The 23,274-nt window shown below is 40.7% G+C and overlaps 1 protein-coding gene across 3 annotated transcripts in view; it reads right to left on the bottom strand.

Moving 5' to 3' along the window:
* Positions 1–13,840: 13,840 nt before the first annotated feature.
* The window catches only part of CenG1A (Centaurin gamma 1A), a 422,753-nt gene continuing 413,319 nt past the window's right edge, over positions 13,841–23,274 (bottom strand). For all 3 annotated transcript variants that reach the window (XM_076198836.1, XM_076198837.1, XM_076198838.1), the window contains exons 13-14: positions 21,644–21,805; positions 13,841–16,123 (exon numbers count right to left, since the gene is read on the bottom strand). In XM_076198836.1, coding sequence (XP_076054951.1) covers positions 15,854–16,123; positions 21,644–21,805 — 432 coding nt within the window. In that variant the 3' untranslated portion in view covers positions 13,841–15,853. The remainder of the gene's footprint in view (positions 16,124–21,643; positions 21,806–23,274) is intronic.

The raw sequence follows: 23,274 nt of genomic DNA on the forward strand, positions 1-23,274 counted from the left end.
CCCTTTTCCTTTGTGAATTCCCCTATCCCTATCCTTCATATTTGCTACCCTACTCTCCTTTTTCACCATCTTTCTCTAATACTTGTTAAGGAAGGTTCTGGTATCTTGGTGCCTTCCAAGCTACATGTCTGAACCCAGTCAAGTGGGGATGTATACCGCGAGGTCACTACTCCCTGCGAGGGCCGAAAGCCCACCGACTGGGGAATGCATGTTTGTGAGGTAGGTACTAGGCTGCTGACTTCCTTTCTCCCTATCCAGTACACATGCAGAGTGACTACGCCGGACCCATCCTAAATGGGACAAAACAAAAGAGGACAAACCCCGGGTTGACAAAGTCTCTAACTCACCTCCGAGGCCCTGCATGTGTAAATAGTCGTTTCTGGAACTTCCCGACTCTGCAGAGACTTTTCTTTTATTGCGTGTGGCAACAGGCAACTGCAGTATCTTCCTTCTATGCATTGCTCTTTCTCTCTTAATATATGGTGTGGCCTCATAAATATACACGATGATGGCGGCTGTTGAAACTGAATGTTCTAAACCTCCACCACTACCTGATCCTCCTCCTAAACCCCCCGATCCCTCTCCTAATATTGACAATATTGACTCAACAAAAATAAAAACCCCAGTTGACGACTCCGGCTTGAAAAAGGACTTCGGTAAAATCAATCAATCAAATACTGCCCCTAATAGTCATAGAATCTTACATTTACAATATGTCTCTCTTGATAAGAGTTATACAGACTTATATGGAAAGTTCCGTAAATTTGGACAAATTAAAGAGATCAGAGTTAAACTGACAACTTTAAAGCTTGGCTAGTCTGGATCTCATTTCTTTCTAATCAGGATGCAGCTGCTGCCTGCTTGGATTATAATAATTGTAATGAGAATGAATCTTCGGCCCAACTTGTTGCTAGAGTGCCACCTAACCTGGATATCTTTTATCCAGAAATCCCGGTAGAGGAAAGGAAGGAAAGTGTGCAGAGACCTCCCAATCCAGCTAAGTGGCTCATTATCACTCTTGCAAAAGAACGTGCTAACTTGTTCGAGTTTAGAAGATTCTTGAAGAGTCATCTTGGCTCTGGTAATTTGAATAACTCCCAGGTATCACGATTTGGAAGAAATTCCTTCTTAATTCATGTAAAATCTTATGAACAAGCTGCCATGGTGCTTAACTTGAAACAGAAATTGGACATTAAGGAAGTTAAACCCCACTACACCTTTAGTTATGCCAAAGGGGTAATTTTTAATAGAGATCTGTATGACTTTGATGAAGAAGAAATTTTAGAAATGTGCCCAACTAATGTTTGGAAGGTTGCTAAAATCCCTCGTTCTTCCATGATTATCCTAAGTTTTTGTGGTGAAGATCTACCTCATTATGTAGAGATAGAAAAAGAGATTGTTTATGTGAAGCAGTTTAAGCCCCGTCCCCTTCAGTGCTTCAACTGCTATGGTTTTGGCCATCCTTCCCGCAGGTGTGCAAGGGACAAAGTGTGTTTGATATGTGCTCAGCCTGAACATGGGGATTGTTCCCGCCCAACAGTTTGTATAAATTGTAAAGAAGAGCATGATGCCAGAGATAAGAACTGTGTAATTTATAAGAAGGAACAGGAAATACTACTAAAAGCTCATGCAGAACATATAAGTGTAGGACATGCTAAAAGACTAATAAGTAATTCCAAAAGATACAGTGATGTTGTTAAAACAAATAGTAAAGTGGATCAGCCAACTGTAGAAGGCAATAGAAATAAAATTGCCAATATGAGTTCTTCTGTTAACACTGAACCCAAGCCTCAGTGTAAAACTGTTACTATGAAACCTAATAGTCTTTCTTCTTCTCAAGTAGGAATTTCTAGTACTTCTGAAGCCTCCTGTGCGGAGGTTTCCTCACCCCTTGTTGAAGGGGTGTCCCCTGCCCCATCTGGAGGGGCACCTAAGGTTTCTATTGTAGAAACTTCACAGGCTTCTTCTAATGAAGCCTCCTCTCAGGCAATCTCTCTTCCAGACTTGGGGGACTCCCCAGTAGAGGGATTGCTGACTAGTGTGCCTCACTCGGTAGAGGTGCACAGAAGCAATGAGGATAAAGGAAATGCTGAACCCAAGCCTCAGCGTGAAAGAGTCACTACTAGACCTAATCGTTCTTCTCCACAAGTTGGAAATTGTAGTACTCCTGAACCCTCCTCTGCGGAGGTTCTCCCATCCCCAGTTGAGGGAATGTCTCCTACCCCATGTAGAGGGGCACCTAAAGTTCTCATTGCTGGGACCCCACAGGGTTCCTCTAATAAAGCCTCCTCTCAATCAGTTAAACTTCCAAACTCGGGGGGGCTCCCCAATAAAGGGATCATGGACTGATGTGCCTCACTCAGTTGAGGCACACAGAAGCGAAGCTATGGAGTCTGAAGCTGTGCACAGTAAAAGACTCCACAGTCCACCCTCATCTCCATCTTCTTCCCCAAATCGTGATAAGCAATCTAAGAAAGAAACTAATAACCCACTCTACATCGTCGGTCGGACCATTGTCAGAGAGGAGGATGCCACCCGCGAAAGCAATTAGAAAAGAACCCACCCTGTAAACCCTCTCTCTCCCAGACTTCTCTTACCAGACCAGTAGACCCAAAAAAGAAAAAGAAAACAGTATAATGTCCATAATTCAATGGAATATTCAAGGTTTTAATTCTCATCGAGAGCAGGTTGGGATTCTCTTTAAAGAACATGATGTGTCTGTTTTTTGTCTGCAAGAAACTATGCTTGGCAATTTATCCCCTAATATTGGACTTAATTATAAATTTTACAGATCTCCTCCTATGATTGGGGGCCGTGCCCATGGAGGTACTGGTATCATTGTTAAGAAATGTGTAAACCACAGAAGTGTCCACCTACATTCGGTGTTGCAGGCTTGTGCAGTACAAATCCTTACCACTAAATGGATCACTACTTGTTCTTTGTATTTGGAACCTGAACTGGAAGATCGACTCGTAGACATATATAAGTACCCCCGTGAGTTTGAGTTAAATGACCTACAATCTTTGGTTGACCAGCTCCCTGAGCCTTTTATTCTAATGGGTGACTTTAACGCCAAGCATCCTCTATGGGGTGAATCAAGGTGTGACCCCTGGGGCAATATAATTGAAGAATTTATTGATAATAACGATGTCATTTTGATGAATGACTGTTCCAAAACTAGGTTTGATGTCTTTCACAACTCAAGTTCTGCTATAGACCTAACTATTTGTTCATCAGCCTTAAGATTAGACTACAGTTGGTCAATAGATGAAGATTTACATGGTAGCGACCACTGGCCTATCCATATCAAATATTTAAAGAACACTTCCTCCTCTTGCTTACCTAAATGGAAGACAGGAGAGGCTAATTGGGAATTATTTAGGAGAACCTCAGTGATTAAGTATAAGACTAGTGATTTTGGTAGTAACTCTGATGCATATGACTACCTGGTAGACATGATACTTTCTGGTGCTTTCTCTTCCATTCCTAGGACAGCTGGTAAACCTCAACTCCCAGTAGTCCCCTGGTGGAACGATGAATGTGCTTTAAGCAGAAAGATTACAAGAATTTGCTATAAGAGATATCGGAGATACCCTTGTTTAGTCAATAAGATAACGTACAGAAGAGCTCGAGCAAAGCAGAAGAAAATCTTCAAGAAAGCAAGGAGGGAATCCTTCATTAAATATATTAGCGAATTCAAATATGACTCTTCCCCTACCTTAGTATGGAATAGGATTCGAAAATTACAAGGAAAGTTTACTCCATCTCCTTTACACATTCTGAAGATAAATGACTCTTTTATATCAGATACAAGAGAAGTAGCAGAGGCTTTTGGAAGACATTATGCTGATATTTCAAGCCCACTACATTATTCACATAATTTCAGAACAATTAGAGCCAAGACCACGATTATTCCTCCTACCAATACGAACTCGGAGGCATATAATCTTCTCTTCACCTTGGATGAAATGGATCATGCTTTATCTTTATCCTCCCCAACCTCTCCTGGAGAGGATGACATTCTTTATTCCATGGTTGGTCACTTATCCATATCGTCAAAGAAATTCCTTTTAAATGTGCTGAACGGTTTTTGGTCTTCTGGATCTCCTAAATCTTGGAAGACTTCAATCATCATAGCAATCTTAAAGGCAGGAAAAGACTCTCATGACCCACAAAGTTACAGACCTATTGCTCTCACTAGCTGCATTTGTAAGATCTATGAAAGAATGGTTAATACGCATTTAGTTTGGTTTTTAGAATCTAAAAATCTCCTATCTAACAGACAGTTTGGATTTAGAAGAAATAAGTGCACTCTGGACCCCTTACTTTTTATCACCCGTGAGATTCAGAATGCTTTCGCAATTGAGAACTCTAGCATTGGTGTGTTTTTTTTTTTTTGAAAAATGCCTACGATACTACCTGGCAGGGAGGCATTCTGAAGCAAGTTGCAGAGTGGGGTATCGGGGGTAATATGTTCAATTGTTTAAAGGACTTGTCTGACTGTTATCTAAAAGTCCGAGTGGGCTCTTCTTTCTCTTGTGCATATCTTCAAGAGGAAGGGATTCCCCAAGGAAGTGTTCTGAGTCCTACACTGTTCAGCATAGCCATTAATAGTTTATTAGAACAAGTTCCCACAGGAGTTCATAGATTGGCTTATGCTGATGACTTCGCTATTGTGTGCAGCAAATCGACAACAGAAACGGGCCAAAAGATTCAAGAGGTTATTAACTTAGCAACAGCATGGGCTAATTGCAGGGGCTTCAGATTCTCTGCTGAAAAAACCAAAACCATAAGGTTTTCCAGACTAAGACGCAAGGAAGAGATACCAACACTATTCCTAGAGGGTGTCATATTACCGTATGAAGATGAAGTAAAATACTTGGGTCTGGTTTTGGATAAAAGGTTGACATTCACAAATCACATAAACGAGGTTGTATACACTGTTAAACAGCGACTTAATATACTAAAAGTAGTGTCTCGTTTCAACTGGGGAGCAGATCGTGTAACTTTAATAAGGCTTTACCAAACATTGTGCCTTAGCAAAATGGATTACGGATGTCAAATTTATGGATCGGCATGCAAAAGTTCACTGAAGAAGCTTGATATAGTCCACAATATGGCTTTACGGATCTGTTCGGGAGCCTATAGAACATCTCCAGTGGATAGCTTGTATGTGGACGCAGGAATTCCTCCCCTCTATATTTGCAGTGAGGAATTAAGCCTTAGATATATATTTTGGGTCTTGACATCCAAACAGAATCCAAACTTCAAATTTGTAAAGCAACCAGTAGACAGAGCTCCAAGGAAAAGTACTCTGCCAAAACCTTTAGAAGTGAGATGTGAAGTTGGGACAGAGAAGGTAGGACTTGTTCCTAATACAATTGCCGAGATCACGCCTCCCAAATTCCCTCCTTGGAACCGATGCCCCCCTGAAATATGTCCTCTTAAAAAGAAGAAAAATAGAACTGCTGTAGAGCTAAAAAGTGAATTTTTAGAACATTTATCAGTACATGCTGATTCAATTTTTATTTATACAGATGGATCAAAATCCCAAGATAATGTTGGTTGTGCTGTTGTATGTGATAGCACAGTTTTAAAGAGAAAGTTGCCTGATTTTAGCTCTGTTTTTACGGCTGAACTGCAGGCAGTCAGCAACGCCCTCAAATTTGTTTTTAATTCTGTTCCATGCAACAAGAACGTTATTTTTACAGACTCCATGAGCATTTTAACCTCTGTAAATACATTTCTGTCTCTTCACTTTTTAATCCAAGAAATACAGGACTGGTTAATTCTAATCAACAACAGAAAGAAGATAAAAGTAAACTTTTGCTGGGTGCCGTCCCATGTGGGTATCTCTGGAAATGAACAGGCCGATGCTGCAGCCAAAGCCGCCACTAGGCTCAGCCATGTAACAGACTGAAAAGTCCCACATACGGACTTCAAAGAAGTGATTCATTGTTACACAATGGGGAAGTGGCAAGAAGAATGGGCAAGGCTGGACGGTAGTTACAAACTAAGAGATTCACCCCTTGGTGAACCCTTGGAAGTGTCCTCCTTTGGACAGAAGGTCAAGTATTGTCTTGACAAGATTAAGAATTGGCCATTCCCATATCACTCATAGATTTTTGATGGCAAGTGGAGCAGAAAGGCTGGCCCCCCAATGTCCCACTTGCCAAGTAATTTTAACAATTAAACACATTGTAGTTCAGTGCCCTGCATTCTCTAACAAGCGCAGGGCAAATTTTTTAACAGATTTATCTTTTAAACAAATTTTAGGGGAAGAAGCTCGTTTGAAGAATGTTTTAAAGTTTTTAAAAGACATAAATTTATTTTATGAAATTTAAAATTGTGTATATGAATGCTTGTGAGTGTATGTTGTTGATGTGTGTTCGTGAATGTTTATTGTTTTAAATCAATTTTTATCCATAAGATAAATATGCGCTGAATGGCCTACCGGCTCCGGCGCTTGGCCTTCGAGCCAAAAATTCCATAAATCAATCAACCACCCCATCCATGTACAAGTTGAACAGCTAGGGCGACACAACACATCCCTGATGAAGTCCCACCTTTACCTCAAACCACTCACTCTCTCCATTTCCAATCCCAACACATGCTCCACCACTCTCGCAAAAACTCTTGACAGCTAGAAGCTTTCCTCCCATCCTGTACATCTGCAAAACCTCCCACAATGCCCTCCTGTCTACCCTGTCACAAGCCCCTTCCAGATCCACAAAAGCCCAAAATACATCCCCACCCTTTCCCACAGTTTTCTCACATATCTGTCCCCCACAAAAATCTGATCCACACAACCTTCACCTGTCCTAAATCCACACTGTTCCTACTGTCAATTACTCCCTCCATTCCTCTCCCAATCAAGATCCTCCCACAAGCCTTCCCAACTACACTTAACAAGCTAATCCCCCTGAAACCACTACACTCATACTTATCCCCCACCTCCCATGCAAACTGGAACCACACAGGCACTCCTCCAGTCCTCCGGCACTCTACCCTCTCTCCAGCAAACATTAAATAACCTCACTAGCCAGTCTACCATCACTGTACCTCCTTTTTTTGGACATTCTGCATGGCATCCATCCAGACCAGGTGCCCCACCTGCTCTCATCATCCCAACAACTGCCTTCACTCCATCCTTCCCCACCTTCCTCACTCACCACAGTCACCCTTCCAGCACCTCCCACTTTCCCTCCCTATCCTCCTTCACATTTAGCAACTGCCCAAAACACTCTACCCATCTTCCCCTTATTGCCTTCTCTTCCATTATCATCTCTCCATCTGCACCATTTACCTTTTCTTCTCTTCTCTTTTCTTCTTATTAGTTGTAATCGTTTAAAATTTAATGTACGTATTATCACAGAAAAATATGCCTGATAGAAAAATTCTGAAAATATATTTGAAATCACCAGAAATAATTCTATCAAGTTCACCTCTTTTTGCTTGTGGGACAGGTATTTTAATAAATTTTGTTGACCAGTGTTATGTAATAACTTTATTCTACCCAATCCTCCAGCAATGGCACATGAAAATGGGGACTAGAGATGATCTCTGGAAATCCTTAATAACAATCTATGCAGCAGGCTGTGCAGCCCCAGAGGTCACTCTGCATTGGGACTAAGGGGGCAGTACAGCTCAGCAGCTCTTTTCAGATCCTTTTTTTTTTTTTTTTTTCTTTCTTGAATGAAGAGGCTAGAAAAGGTGGCCCAAATATAGCCCCCCCTCCTCACCTGCCTGGAGAGCTGTGGGGATTGGTTTGACGACAACACCATCACCACTAGTTGCTACTAGCGGTTGATGCTAGTACAGTGATACTAGTTTTCGTCATTGCATCGCGCTGGGCATGACGCATCGCACGCTGAACCATAAAAACACTATTGAACCATATGCTATTCTGCTGATGTTGCATGAGATGTTTACGGAAAAGGCATGTGTGCCCATTGGTCATTTGTGGTATACAGAGAGAATCTTAACCAATCATAATTAGTTGAAGGAGGAGCCTATATCATTCCGAGGTTTCCTTATACCCAGCAATAGTGTAAATTGCAGTCTTCAGTCTTCTCTCTTAAGAACATAACAACAGTGTCAATTTCAGTCTTATCTGGAAATTCAGTTTATCCATATTAACGTTAAATAGTCTATTCGTGACTTGAGTAAGGCATCATGAACCTTGAAGCATCCTCGCAAACCAGAGAAAGGTCTGTACCAATTAAATCATAGTCCAGCCTCACACACCCGCACACTCGTACACATAACATTCACTATATAATTTGAATAAATTAATAATATCACATAATAATAAAAGTCACATATTTGAGAAACAATAGTCTCATTCACCACCAAATGTGAAGGATAATTTCTTGTATATATGGTGGATCGTGTTCCCTGTTATTCCGGCCACAGCTACCACTTACATATACTTATTCATATTTATTCGTAAACAAGGAGCACGACATTGGTGGCGCCGCGGTGGGATTAAAGTTCCCTATTAACGATTAAGTTTCCTGTATACACTAATGATCAAGTTCCCTGTACACATTAACGATTAAGTTCCCAGTATACATTAACAATAAAATTCCCTGTATACGTTTACGATTGCGATTTAAGTTCCCTGTATACAATAACGATTAAGTTTCCTATATATACAAATGATTAAGTTCCCGGTATACATTAACGATTAAGTTCCCTATATACATTAACCACAATTACATTGCTAAACAATACATTCGGGAGAGGAGGACATTGTTTATGAGCATGTATGAAATATTTGAGCATATATGAGATTTGTGAAATATGTGATATATACATATATATATTTAAAAAGTGTGATTAGTGATATGGAGAAGGCATACTCCCCTAAAAAACAGGGTGTCCAACAAATTTTACGTGGGAATTTTGGCGATTCCCTCAAGGTTTCAAAAATTATAAACGGGCAACATTGAATGAAACCTACGAGTATAAAGATATTAATTTTATAAACGGGCAATATTGAGTGAAACCATATCTGTTACAAACGGGCAACATTGAATAAAACCTACGAGGATATCTTATATACGGGCAACATTGAATGAAATCTACTTAGATATCTAATATAAACGGGTAACATTGAAAAATATGAGGATATCTATACCCTTACGTTTTAAGCGGCAATATCGGAATAAGTCTACGAAAAAACATCGAAACAAACCGAAAGAAAAAAATCGAAAGAATTTGCGGGCAGAAATAAGAAACCAGTGAGGATGTCGATTCCCTTTGTATTGAATGTTTGCGGGCAAGTGAATGATTTTTTTAATGTATTAGCGGGCTACTGAATGTATTTTAGCGGGCTAATGAATGCATTAGCGAGCTATGAATGTATTAGCGGGCAAAAAACATCAACCATTGAGGCTAAGGTTAATGGCAATTAAACGAGAATTATGAAATCACGGAGGAAGTCGGTTCCCTCTCGGTTGAAAAGTACAAAGAGGAAGAAAAATTTCCTCGGTTTAAAACACATGTGTCGTGATCTAAAATTGGAAAAGAACCAGAAAATATTTTGGAAACTATTTTGAAAAACGATGTCTCAGGTTATACCTTTTCCTAGGAAAAAAGGAGGTACGAAAAGCGCGGTCGTGTCCAGGTTATACCTTTACCTAGGAAAAAAGGAGATACGAAAAAATGATGTTTCAGGTTATACCTTTACCTAGGAAAAAAGGAGATACGAAAAAACGATGTTTCAGGTTATACCTTTACCTAGGAAAAAAGGAGATACGAAAAAACGTTGTTTCAGGTTATACCTTTACCTAGGAAAAAAGGAGATACGAAAAAATTATGTTTCAGGTTATACCTTTACCTAGGAAAAAAGGAGATACGAAAAATTATGTTTCAGGTTATACCTTTACCTAGGAAAAAAGGAACTACGAAAATTTTAAGTCCCGCTAGAAATGAATTCTAAAAAAGGATATATGCGGTTGTGTCCAAGGTTTATGCCTTTCCTTGATGAAATAAAATTCCCGCTATAAATGAAAATATATGTATATATAAAAATGTATGTATATATAAAAATATATGCGCGATTGTCGTGAAAAGAGCCGTTACACTATCAAAAAACGTGGAAATTACAAAACCCTCGGTACCTGAGGTATGCGCGGCTGTACATGTTTCAAGGATGAGAAATCCCCTTGGTATATGATATCTCAAACAAAAACTGTGTGAAATACAATGATTCCTCGGTAATTGAGGTTGAAACATTTCCCTCGTCGAAAATAATTATACATTATTCAATTAAATGGTTAGAAACATTCCCTAAATATAGAAAGCCCTGCATGTGAGTAAAATAGTAAAATTTATATCATTCTTCGATATTTAAAAAATCCCAAAAAATTAAAGTTATGCCGTGAAATATTTTAATCCCACAAATTTGAGCTAACTCCTCAGTAAATGAACTTCCAACATGTTAAAAGCAAAAAATAAGTGAAATTTTATATCTCCATTTGTGAGAGGAATTCTCGCGTGTTAAGAATTGGACGAGGTTGACATTAAATCCTCGGTAAATTAAAGCCCTGTAAATAAATAAGGAGGACAACTAAGTTTTTCCTGAAATTGAGATTTGCGCGATTATACAAAAAATTTAGTTCTCTGTTACATTCCGGTTTTATATATTTCAACAGCTATTGAGGTAGACATTCCCTCAAGCTGGACAGTTTCAGTTCCTGTTAAAGGAATTTATATAAAACAGCTGTGCGCGTGAGATAAAAACATCTTGACCACTTGTTAGTGGCAAATTAAATTGTTTGTGTCTTCTGACAACAGTCGGTAACTGATTTCTATCCATCAATGGCAATTATGGTCAGATATAAACCTATGCATATCAGTATAGTGTATAAATATGGACATACACTATATATATTTAAATAGATATTTGGACTCATATTCAAATTGAGCTCCCATTAAAAGCGCTTTCGCGGAAATAATATCAGGTTCCAGAGATGAAGATATTGATGTATTGGAAGATGTTCTACATATCACTAGCACTAATGCTAATAGTACAAATTTACTGTATCCAAAAGAATGAGTTTCTTCTTGCACATTACCTGTATTCTCTTCGGCTATGGATGAATTGTAATGTTTAACTCAAGTAGTTTGCATGTTCACCTATATCATTTCCGATGTAACCAAAATTGTGAAGTGGTGCACTATATGTCTAACATCATTGTCACTTTGACCTACTTGATTAATACAGATACCTATTAGCCAAACATTGAAGAGCTATATCTATATTACATAAAATTGGAAGAAACTGATTATCATAATCTTTGCATATGTCAGCCGTGACCATGAGTGTTCAACTTGTCATTATTACACCAGTGATTTTCTGCATATGTCATTTCGTTATACCAGTGTCCAAAAATTGGAGTCTTTCTACGTTTGAAGACCATGGTTTAACTTAAATTGGATCAAGGTCTACATCTTGCTGTTGCCAAACTCATGTTAAAGTGCCGTTCATCCATTGAAATGATACAATTTCCGCGTGTTATTTGAACATACCTCTGATCAAATATTCCAAGGACTACACCGAATGAAATATTCTAATTCAAAAACAATATTAACATGAAACATATGAAATGATATGCAAAGGACCATCTGATTCAAATCTTCGCTCACATCGCCACGATTGAAATCTTATGGACACTGTTAACCTGTTATATGGGATGAGTATGCTAGGTGATTGCAGCAATTCTGTTTTTTACGAAATGACTAGGGTGTTGGGAGTGACATTATTGGACTTGAGACTGTGCGCTGAGATTTTATTCCTCGCGTCCTAAGGCGGACAGACAATTTACATGTTTCCACAACGATTATTTGGACAATTGTGTTGCCTCTGAGACTGTCTTGCAGATACGCTGCGGACCGGTCCCATAGGATTTGGCCAGGTGCTGAGACTACTCTGCAGCGGACTTGTCTTCACCCTTGACACAAGTCGCCCGGTTTGTGAGAAAGCACCCACGCTCTTCTACGTTAGCCTACGCCTGGGACGAGGCCCTGTCTCTGGTGCCTCAGGGATATTTGACCTACAACCGAGGCCCTATCTCTGTCGCCGCAAGGATACTTGAACTCCACCTGAGGCCTTGTCTTTGTCGCCTCGGGGATGCATCTTCCATACCATTGACAATGTGAAGAATTAGACCTGCTTTACTATAAAAAAATTATATATATATATCTAATATTTATATACGTGCATTTATGTTTATATTTTGTTTAAAGATAATTTTATATAATTTGTCGGAGGTTTTTTCCACTCTGGACCCATCGTTCCCATGGCCGGTTGATTTCCACTTTGTGGACTTCTATCCTCTCTGAGTTCGAGGCCCCAAGAGTTTTTTCCCTCCTTCATTCTTGTTTTGTGTTGTGTGTGCTGGGTCGTTAAAGGCTGTGACATTTATCGTGGCGTGTGGGGACATACGCTTCTTCAGAGGGGGGCTCTGTGGTGATTGGTTTGACGACACCACCAACACCATCACCACTAGTTGCTACTAGCGGTTGATACTAGTACAGTGATACTAGTTTTCGTCATTGCATCGCGCTGGGCATGACGCATTGCATGCTGAGCCATAAAAACACTATTGAACCATATGCTATTCTGCTGATGTTGCATGAGATGTTTACGGAAAAGGCATGTGTGCCCATTGGTCATTTGTGGTATACAGAGAGAATCTTAACCAATCATAATTAGTTGAAGGAGGAGCCTATATCATTCCGAGGTTTCCTTATACCCAGCAATAGTGTAAATTGCAGTCTTCAGTCTTCTCTCTTAAGAACATAACAACAGTGTCAATTTCAGTCTTATCTGGGAATTCAGTTTATCCATATTAACGTTAAATAGTCTATTCGTGACTCGAGTAAGGCATCATGAACCTTGAAGCATCCTCGCAAACCAGAGAAAGGTCTGTACCAATTAAATCATAGTCCAGCCTCACACACCCGCACACTCGTACACATAACATTCACTATATAATTTGAATAAATTAACATCACATAATAATAAAAGTCACATATTTGAGAAACAATAGTCTCATTCACCACCAAATGTGAAGGATAATTTCTTGTATATATGGTGGATCGTGTTCCTTGTTATTCCGGCCACAGCTACCACTTACATATACTTATTCATATTTATTCGTAAACAAGGAGCACGACAGAGCTGCCCCCCGCAAGGTCACCCTTACTGCAACAAAAACTGTAATAAAGATAACATAGCAATGTGGAGAGAGTAATCTTTCCAAATCCAAAGGAAGTTCCATCGCTACATCCCTGACCCACTCCACAATACTTCCCCATGAATGGAGCAGGGAGGTCTTGCCCCATACCTGTGTATCACTGGAATGACTTTGTATTAAACCAGAGAATATACTTTGAAAATCAGTCTAGGCCAGTTATCAGCATAATTTGTAATGTCAACTCTGGCTATATAGTCATGTGGCATGTTTCCTTGATGTTGATCCCATTCACTGGGTTGTCTCTACAAAAGACAACCCTCAGTGAAGGAAATGAGTGGGACACTTGGAGAATTCATGGTTGGGCTAAATTGATCAAACCTGTCAAGAGTTGTTTGGAGTGGGAAGGGTGGCTGCATAGAAGTTTGCTTGGAGAGACTGTGGGGATTGGCACCAGTATATGAATGAAGCAATGTTCTTCCTGGTGTATGCCCCCAATTGGTGATGATTTTGTTGGTCAGGACCTCAAGTGTTCATATTTATACTTATCATGGTTCTTCATGTTCAAGGAAGTTGTTCCAACAATTTTTCTTACATATATTGGGTTAATAAAGGAAGGATATTGAAATAAACACTCAAATTTTCATCCTTTACTGACATCATGAATTGGTTGTCTATCAGTAATAATAAATACAATGGTAAACGCAGGGAAACTAGTAATGGTTTGGTTTCAAGAGTGATAAGGTGTAACATAGGGCAAGTGAAGGTCCTCATCACTGCAGAGGCACAGAAGGTAGTGTAAGCTATCAACCTGAAGTCATTTCATCTTAAACAGATACCTTATGTTGAACACCCATACCAGTTAACTGCCAAGATATTCAACCCACCCTCCTACCCTGAATTCACCAATGGCTTTGTAATCAATAAATGACAATTAACGACCAAAAGCTGTTGATGAACTCTGGTCTATTATATCAATTGTCAAGTAGCCTTCTAATAACTAACAGCTTACATTTGGGGTTTAAAACTCCACTAAACTTAAGACCTCATTGTCTGGTGATGGATATATTCCCAACACTTGCATTCCATCTTTAAAGACATAAAAACAGGTGAAAGTAAGTCAATGTGACAAAAGATTAAGCAGTATTTTCCAGGCATAAACAAATATAATCCTTGGGATATCCATGCAAGATGGTATAGAGTGGCAAGACACAGAAGGTATTAAAGTTCATCAAATCCTTTACAGATTTGTGGTCCATGAAAAAAATAAGATAAATTAATTGGAAGCACTCAGAATAAAGACAGATGATGCAAGAATAACTAGAGGTGCCTTTGGGGGATAGGTGGAATGAAGTAGTTCAAAAGATGAACTGGTGACTTAGAGGTTAATGAATGGAATGGATGATAGCTGAATAAGAACAATGAAGCATGTGGAATGAGCTATGGACAAAAAAAAAAAAAAAGTTAAACAGATATGGCTTGAACAACTGAAGCAGCCTGGATCGAATAAGAGACCATGAAATTAGAGTGAATTCATAATATAAATTGGACATCAATTAAAAGTACATGCACCCCAATAGCCATGGGATACTGTAGAGATTAAATGTCTTTAAAAAAAAAAAAAAAAAAAAAAAAATACAATCAAGGATCAATATGAAGTGTATGATGTCTCTGGATAGATGCAGCTGGGACTAGGCTATGCAAGAGGCACAAAGGCTATGGGGCTGAGGCAATATGGGGATTGGGGAAGGCCTGGACTGCTGGAATGGTGTTGAGGTCTTTGTTCTTGCCACAATAGCTTGGGTCACAAATTCACACTAAATGGGAAGAGCATATAGTTTGACTTTGACTATTTACATATATACACTCATAGCTAATTAATAATATTTGTACACAACATTATCCATCGACTGGTAAGCATTGTACGAGTGTGGAAACACGAATATAAACTTCTTTTTTTTTTCTTTTTTTCTTTTTTTTTTTTATATGTGTGCGTCACATCCAAACAAAATTGTCGTTGTATTTAATGTACACATTAAACCTTTGACTACATTTCTATACTTGACTTTGGCTTTCAATATTTGTATCTTGAGCAGATTGGCCGCACAGATTGGCCCACAAGACGCTTGGGGTCCTCACTTCTCACTCACAGTAAACTTTGGTAATTAAAGAGAATATATACAATCGAGCTTCCTACACCCAACAAGAGAACAAGGCCATGGGCAAAGTGGGGAGGAAGGCTGGGAGTGCAGAAAGAAGATGAAAAGGGAGGATGAGGAAGGGTAGAGAATAAAAGTGTGGAAAGAGGAGCCCTAAAGCTCCCAACTGCTAAAATGATCTTTGCATTTACTTTGTTTGCAGACAGAAGTAAATACATGTGCACAGCAGTCAATGTCAGTAGTAGCAGCAGCTGTACTACAGCTAAGGACCTGGAGTGGTGGCCACAAGCATTGACAAGAGAAGAGGATGCCAAACATGGACAGTACAGATTGTGTTCACTGGTATGTTGACAGTAATGCTTATAATGATAATAATGATGATGATGATGATGATGATGACAATAATAATGGTAATATTGGCAATGATGATGATTACAATGATGACGACTATGATGACAACAAAGATGACTGATGATTACAATAGTATAGTTATATAGCACTTGCTTGTAGCCGATCTGTCACTTCTGTCTTTTTGCTTATGGACCCTTTGCGTCTTGGTAATGTGGAAGAGAGTGGGCCTCCTAAAAGGCTTGCCGAGGCTGAAGAAACTTGATGTGAGAGTGCTGAGGTGAGAGAAGGCTTTGCATCTGGACAACCATTTTGCAAGAGTAGGTCCACTACATCTTTGTCCCCACCTGTCCGTGCATAGTGGACTGCTGACCGACCTTCACCATCAAGGGCTTTCACATTTACATTATACTGGGGGCAGAAAAATATTACAAATTAGATATTTACTTTTGGTGCACCATCTTTCTCACTCACACACACACTTCAACATTAAGAAATGAAGCATAATGAAATTTGGAAAAAGCATACATACATATACCAAGGCTTTTTCCCCCTTACAAGGGAGGTAGCCAAAAAGAAAAAGGCATAAAATCATTCCCACCCATTCCATCCCTAAATACACTCCACTCCCCTCCACCCTCCCTCTTATCTTAGCACATCCTGGATGACAGGTCATCCCTGCACCCTGTCCACAGCCCTGGGTCAGAGGCAGTGTCGCAAGACACAGCACATCCACAGCAAGGCCACTTCATTAGATCAGCGACCCCCCCCCTCTCCGTCCCCCCATGCAGAAAAGGAGAAGATGGGGAGAAATCCCTTCGGGCTGCGTCGAATTTTGCTCACACATACTACCTCATCCCCCCACCCATTCCACCTCATGCATCACAACATCATCCATATACAATCATTCTCCATTCACCCCTGTCTTCTGTCCTCTCCCATCCTTCCTCAACAGACATTCCCCTCTTCGCCAAAGCTCCCTTCACCCCATCCATCCATCTCATCCTAGGATGTCCCCTCATGTTCACTCCCTACACATCTGCCTTCCATACCCCTTTTACTAGTCTTTCTTCATTCATTCTTTCCATGTGTCCAAACCATCCTAATACTCTTTCATCAACCTTATCTCCCAACTCCCTTTCCACCCCTGTTCTCCTCCTCACCTCCTCATTTCTCACTCTATCCAGCCTAGTAACCCCCATTATACTTCTCAGACACCTCATCTCAAACACATTCAAACTCCTTCTATCTTCCTCTCTTATGTTCCATGTTTCTGCCCCATACAGTGCTGTTGGCAGAATCACTCCTATATACAGTCTCCTCTTAGCATCCATTCCCAAATGTTTATTCCTCATTACACCTTTTAATCCACCAAGTGGAGGACAGATGGAGAAAGAGGAAAAGGACAAAAGGTAGGGAGGTGCTTAGAGTGAACTCTTTAAATGAAAAGGAAAAGGAGGAGTACAAGATAAAGCTGAGAGAGGAGTGGGAGGGAGTGAAGGATAGAGTAGAGCTAGGAGTGGAGGAGGAATGGGGATGGTTCAAGGATGGAGTCACAAAGTGCGCAAAGATGTTGTGTGGAACAAGAAGGACAGGAGGAAATAGAAGGATGGGTAGTGAATGGTGGGATGAGGAAACAAAGAAGGTTGTAGAAGAGAGGAAGCGAGCTTTCACAGATTGGTTACAAAATAGGACGAGGGAGTCATATGAGAGATACAAAGAAAAGAGAAGTAAAGCACAAGGTAAAGGAGGCAAAGAGGAGAGCAGATGTGAAATGGGGTAAGGGTATGACTGAAATTTTTGAAAGTAATAAAAAGACTGTATGGGGCAGAAACATGGAACATAAGAGAGGAAGAGAGGAGTTTGAATGTGTTTGAGATGAGGTGTCTGAAAAGTATGATGGGGGTTACTAGGCTGGATAGAGTGAGAAATGAGGAGGAGAACAGGGGTGGAAAGGGAGTTGGGAGATAGGGTTGATGAAAGAGTATTAGGATGGTTTGGACAAATGGAAAGAATGAGTGAAGAAAGACTAGTAAAGGAGGTATGGAGGGCAGATGTGGAGGGAGTGAACATGAGGGGATGTCCTAGGATGAGGTGGATGGATGGGGTGAAGGGAGCTTTCGGGGAAGAGGGGAATGTCTGTTGAGGAAGGATGGGAGAGGACAGAAGACAGGGGTGAATGGAGAATGGTTGTATATGGATGATGTTGTGATGCATGAGGTGGAGTGGGTGGGGGGAAGGGGGGTGAGGTAGTATGTGTGAGCAAAATTTGATGCAGCCTGAAGGGATTTCTCCCCATCTTCTCCTTTTATGCATGGGGGGACGGAGAGGGGGGGGTCGCCAATTTAATGAAGCAGCCTTGCTGTGGATGTGCTGTGACTTGCGACACTGCCTCTGACCCAGGGCAGTGGACAAGGTGCAGGGATGACCAGTCATCCAGGTGCTAAGATATGAGGGAAGGTGGAGGGGACTGGAGTGTATTTAGGGATGGAATGGGTGGGAATGATTTTATGCCTTTTCTTTTTGGCTACCTCCCTTGAAAGGGGGGAAAAAGCCTTGGTATATGTATGTGTATGCATGTATTTATGTGAATGACATGGATGAGGGTGTGGACAGTTACATCTTCTTTGTTGATGATGCAAATTGTTGAGAAAAGTGAGCACTGAAATAGACTGAGTCACTGCAGAAAGATATGAACAAAATTTGGGAATATAGTCAGAAGTGGGAAGTGGAAAATAATAGAGAAAGTAAAGTACAAGATAAAGGAGGCAAAGAGGAGAGCAGATGAGAAATGGGGTAAGGGTATGACAGAAAATTTTGAAAACAACAAAAAGATATTTTGGAAGGAAATTAAGAGAGGAAGGGGAGGTGAATCAAGTAAAAGAAAAGGTAAAGAGGTACAAATGGAGAGATGATAAAAAAAGAGATGGCAGTAAGAGGAAGATGGGTAGAGTATTTTAGGGAGTTGATGAATGTGAAGGAGGATAGGGAAGGAAAGGTAGTTGTAGTGGGAAGAATTAAGAAAATGAGGGAAATGGAGGAGAAATAAGAAAAGATGAGGTGAAAGCAGTTATCAAAATGATGACAGCATGTAAGGCACCTGGGTTAGATGGTTGTCATACAGAATGTTTAAAAAAAGAGAGGTACAGTGATGATGGACTGGCTGATGAGGTTGTTTAGTGTTTGTCTAAAAGAGGGTAGAGTGCCAGAGGAGTGGAGTGCCTGTATAGTTCCGCTTTACAAGGGGAAAGGTATGAGTGTAGTAGTTTCTGAGGGATCAGTTTGTTGAGTGAAGTTGGAGAGGCTTATGGGAAGGTTTTCATTGAGAGGATTAGGAGAGGAACAGGGGGAGTAATTGAAGAACAGTAGAGTTTAGGACAGGAGATGGTTAACGAAAATGGAGAAAAGTAGGTGATAAGCCAGTTCTTTGATGACAACACTGCACTTGTGGCAGGATCAGAGGAGGGATTAAGGAAGTTAGCGATGGAGTTTGGGAAGGGGTGCAAAACAAGGAAATTTAAGATAAATATAGGTAAAAGTAAGGTGATGAGATGTATACGAGGAGAAGATGGCAGCAAATTGGAAGTGAGTATTAAGGGAGATAGACTGGAGGAAGTGGATGGCTTTAGATACTAGGGTATAAATGTGGAGGTGGAGGTAGAATGTAGATTGAGAGAAGCAAGTAAATGCCTTGGGAAATTAAAAAGTATAATGAGAAATAGATATTTGGGAAGGGATGGTAAGAGGAGGTTGTATGAAGGAGTGATTGTGCTGACAGTACTGTATGGGGCACAAACAGAACATAAGAGAGGAGTTTAAATGTGTTTGAGATGAAATGACTGAGAAGTATGGTAGGGGTTACTAGATTGGATAGAGTGAGAAACAAGGTAAGGATGAGAGCGGGAGTGAAAAAGAAGTTGGGAGATAGGGTTGATGAAAGAGTATTGGGATGGTTTGGACACATGGAGAGAATAAGTGAAAAAAGATTAGTAAAAGAGGTGTGGAAGGCAGAGGTGAAGGGAGTGAACATGAGGGGGCAACCAAGGATGAGATGGAGGGAAGGGGTAAAAGGGGCATTGGGAAAGAGGGGGATGTCTGTTGAGGAAGGGAGAAGATAGGAGTGGAGAATGGTTGTGTATGGATGATGCTGTGATGCATGTAATGGAGTGGGTGGGGGATGGGGGAGTGAGACACTATATGCGAATGATATTTTGATGCAGCCTAAAAGGTTTTCTCCCTGTCTTCTCTCTTTCTGCATGAGGATGTGCTGTGACTTGCTGCATTGCTTCTGACCCAGGGCAGTAGACAAGATGTAGGAATGACCCATCCTTCAGGAGGACCCAAGAAAAGAGGGAGGGATGGTAAATGGGAGTGGAGTATGGGGAGGATGAAGTGGGTTGGAGTGGATTTATGCCTTTGACTTTGGTTACCTCCCTTGTAAGGGGGAAAAAGCCTTTGGTGTATGTATGTATGGATCACATAATTTACTAGCCCCCACCAATACCCATACTATACACAAAGATATACATACATATACCAAAGGCTTTTCCCCCTTATAAGGGAGATAGCCAAAAAACAAGGCATAAAATCCACTCCCACCCATTCCATCATCACATACTCCACTCCCTCCACCCTCCTCCCTCCCTCTTTTCTTGGCTCCTCCTGGATGACAGGTCATCCCTGCATCTCGCCCACTGTCCTAGGTCAGAAGCAGTGTCACAAGACACAGCACATCCACAGCTAAGCTGCTTCATTAAATCAGCAACCCCCCCCCCTCCTGTCCATCCCCTCATGCAGAGATGGAGATGGGTAGAATTCCCTTTGGGCTGTATCAAAATACATTCACACATACTCCCTCACTGCCCTATCCCCCACCCTCCCTTTCATGCATCACAGCATTATCCATACACAACCATTCTCTATTCATCCCTATCTTCTGTTTTCTCCTGTCATTCCTCTACACCTAAATAAATTTCAGCACCTCTGAACAGCCAAAATCATCACAAACCCGATTTAATACAAAACCTACAAATAAAATCCAAACAATGAATATGGAACCCATAAATGTCAGGGGTCAGATTCACATACATACACACATTAACACAAAATAGACCTAATATACCACGTAATAAAAAAAGTCTGCAACCCATAAAATGAATCTAGCACTACCCACTTGAAGGACACAAGTTCTAACAACTGATGCCTTGAGTATCATTGACCCACAGTCTCACAATGGCCCTCTCAGAGTTCTCTATGAGAAGCAATACAGGACTGTTGTCTGTGTAGTACTTGTGAGAAACCATTTCTAAATATATACACACATCAAAGAGCCCTTTCATCTCACATTCACTTCTATGTCACTATCTTATACTAGGAGGATGGAAGTAGTCATTAGTTGTCAGTTCTTCTGATCTGAAAAGGTCGAGGAAATACAGTAGGAATTATGGGAATTTGGGACTCCTTGGGGCTGCACCTCCAGATGAAGGTGAGGATGTTGTTAACCACTTCAGTACGAATCAAATACTTGCACAAACATTGGCTGCCATTGCATCACACTACTTGCATTATAGAATGTTAAGTCACTGCTGTATTACTCATTCTCTTTTACTTTGAGTAATAATAATAAACAGAAAACATGATCAAACCAGTTCACAGAATTGGGGGTTACTTATGTACAACTACAAAAAAATATATATAATCAAGACACCAGTGCCAGTATCCTCGTGTACCCACTTGCGCCTCATGACGCCTACATAGGCATCATCATACTGAAGTGGTTAAATTTCAAGGGTATTTGGCAGAAGTCTCTGACATTTATCTTGCAGCATCACCATAAACAGGTACCCATCACTGGTCCCACACAAATTCTATTGGAACATAAAGTAAAATAAAAAATTATCAAGGATCCAAATGTGTCCTAATTATCCTTACCCATAGGAGAAGCTGCACACAGGCAAGTGAGGGTAGAGCAGCAGCCAAATGAAGAGGTGTCCTGAGGTCTCTTGGGCCTAGTGTTGCACTAAGTGCTTCAGCAGCATGAGGCAATATTGCAGACAGACTCCGAACATCTCCCCGACATACAGCATCGACAATCTGTCAAGAGGATGGGTCATAAAAAATCTTCACTTCAGTAAACAACAGTTATAATGGACATTTACTGACAGTAAATGAGAGGCTGGGGTATTGATTGCATGTTATTGTGCAGTATTAATTGTACAGTAGCATGCAGCCAATGTCCTACACCACTTCTTTGAAAATACTTTTTCTTTTTGCCTGTCCCCTGTGGTAGGGGAAGAAAGAATTCTGCCACCGTGTTTCATTTGCAAGTTACAAAAGGCAATAAAGTAGGATGGAGTGATGGAATTAGGTATCCTGCTCTGTAAAATCATCCTAAGAGAAGTCAAGGCATAAGAGGGACTAGGAGATTTCCAACCAGAAACCTAAGATTAAAATGTGTGTAGCTATGGTACAGATGAGAGTAAAAGAGAAGAGATAGGCAGTATGTTTGTATTGACCTAGTCGTATCTTATGGGAAGGGGAGCTACACTGCCTCCCCCGTCCCTCCACTTCCTGTTTGTCAAATGACGTCACCACAACCATCAACATCAAGCATGCGTGACGTGCCATCACGTGCCTCTTCAACTGAAACGCTCTCATCTCACATGAAGAGGAAACAACTAATGACAGGTGTTTTACCTGTTACTCAGAAAAAGTATGATACGAAAGTTATACTTTCAGAATCACAGCTACAAGAATTGTTCAAAAAAGTAAAGTGTCGCACGAGGTCTTGTAAGGGCACTGTAAAAATTTCATTGGAAAGGAAGCACTTCGACACCCACGTGCAATTACAGTGTGACAGTTGTGATAAAATCCTGTGTGACACCTCTCCAATTTCCCTTGGAAAAATGACAGACAAACATTATCCAGGTTTATATAAGTCTAATCACAGGTGTAGGACGAGCTGGAATACAAAACCTGGCTCCATACATCTCAGGTGGAAACTTGTCAGCAGGTGTATACAACAAACATTCTTCTTACCTATATAGAGAGATGGGTAAATGGTTTAGAACAGTGATGGAAAAAGGAAGAGAAAGTATGGCAGTATTATCTTGACCAAAACCTGTCGAAGCCAGACGCCAATGGTAACATCAACTGCGATGTTTCCTTTGACGGAACGTGGATGACCCGTGGTCATAAGTCTCGCATCGGCATCGGGTTTGTGATAGATGTGTATACTGGAACTGTGATTGACTTGGAGGTCCTCTGCAATTACTGCTCCAGGTGTAAGGATGAGAGCGGGAGGGGAGCCAAAAGACACGTCTGTCATAAAAAAATTGATGGCAAATCGGGAGCAATGGAGGGAGAAGAAGTCGTACGAATGTGGTCCCAATCCCTAGACTACAAAATGAAATATACAACCTTCGTTGGTGACAGTGATTCAAGCGCATACAAAGCAGTATGCCAGCTGAACGATGGCAAAGGGCCATATGAAGACCCTGTCATCAAGGAGGAGTGTATAAATCACGTCTGTAAAAGGACAGGGACCAGACTGCGCAACCTCA

Source organism: Oratosquilla oratoria, chromosome 15 (genome assembly GCF_046742065.1).
Source record: "Oratosquilla oratoria isolate Oo_2021 chromosome 15, ASM4674206v1, whole genome shotgun sequence".
Classification (NCBI taxonomy): Eukaryota; Metazoa; Arthropoda; class Malacostraca; order Stomatopoda; family Squillidae; genus Oratosquilla; species Oratosquilla oratoria.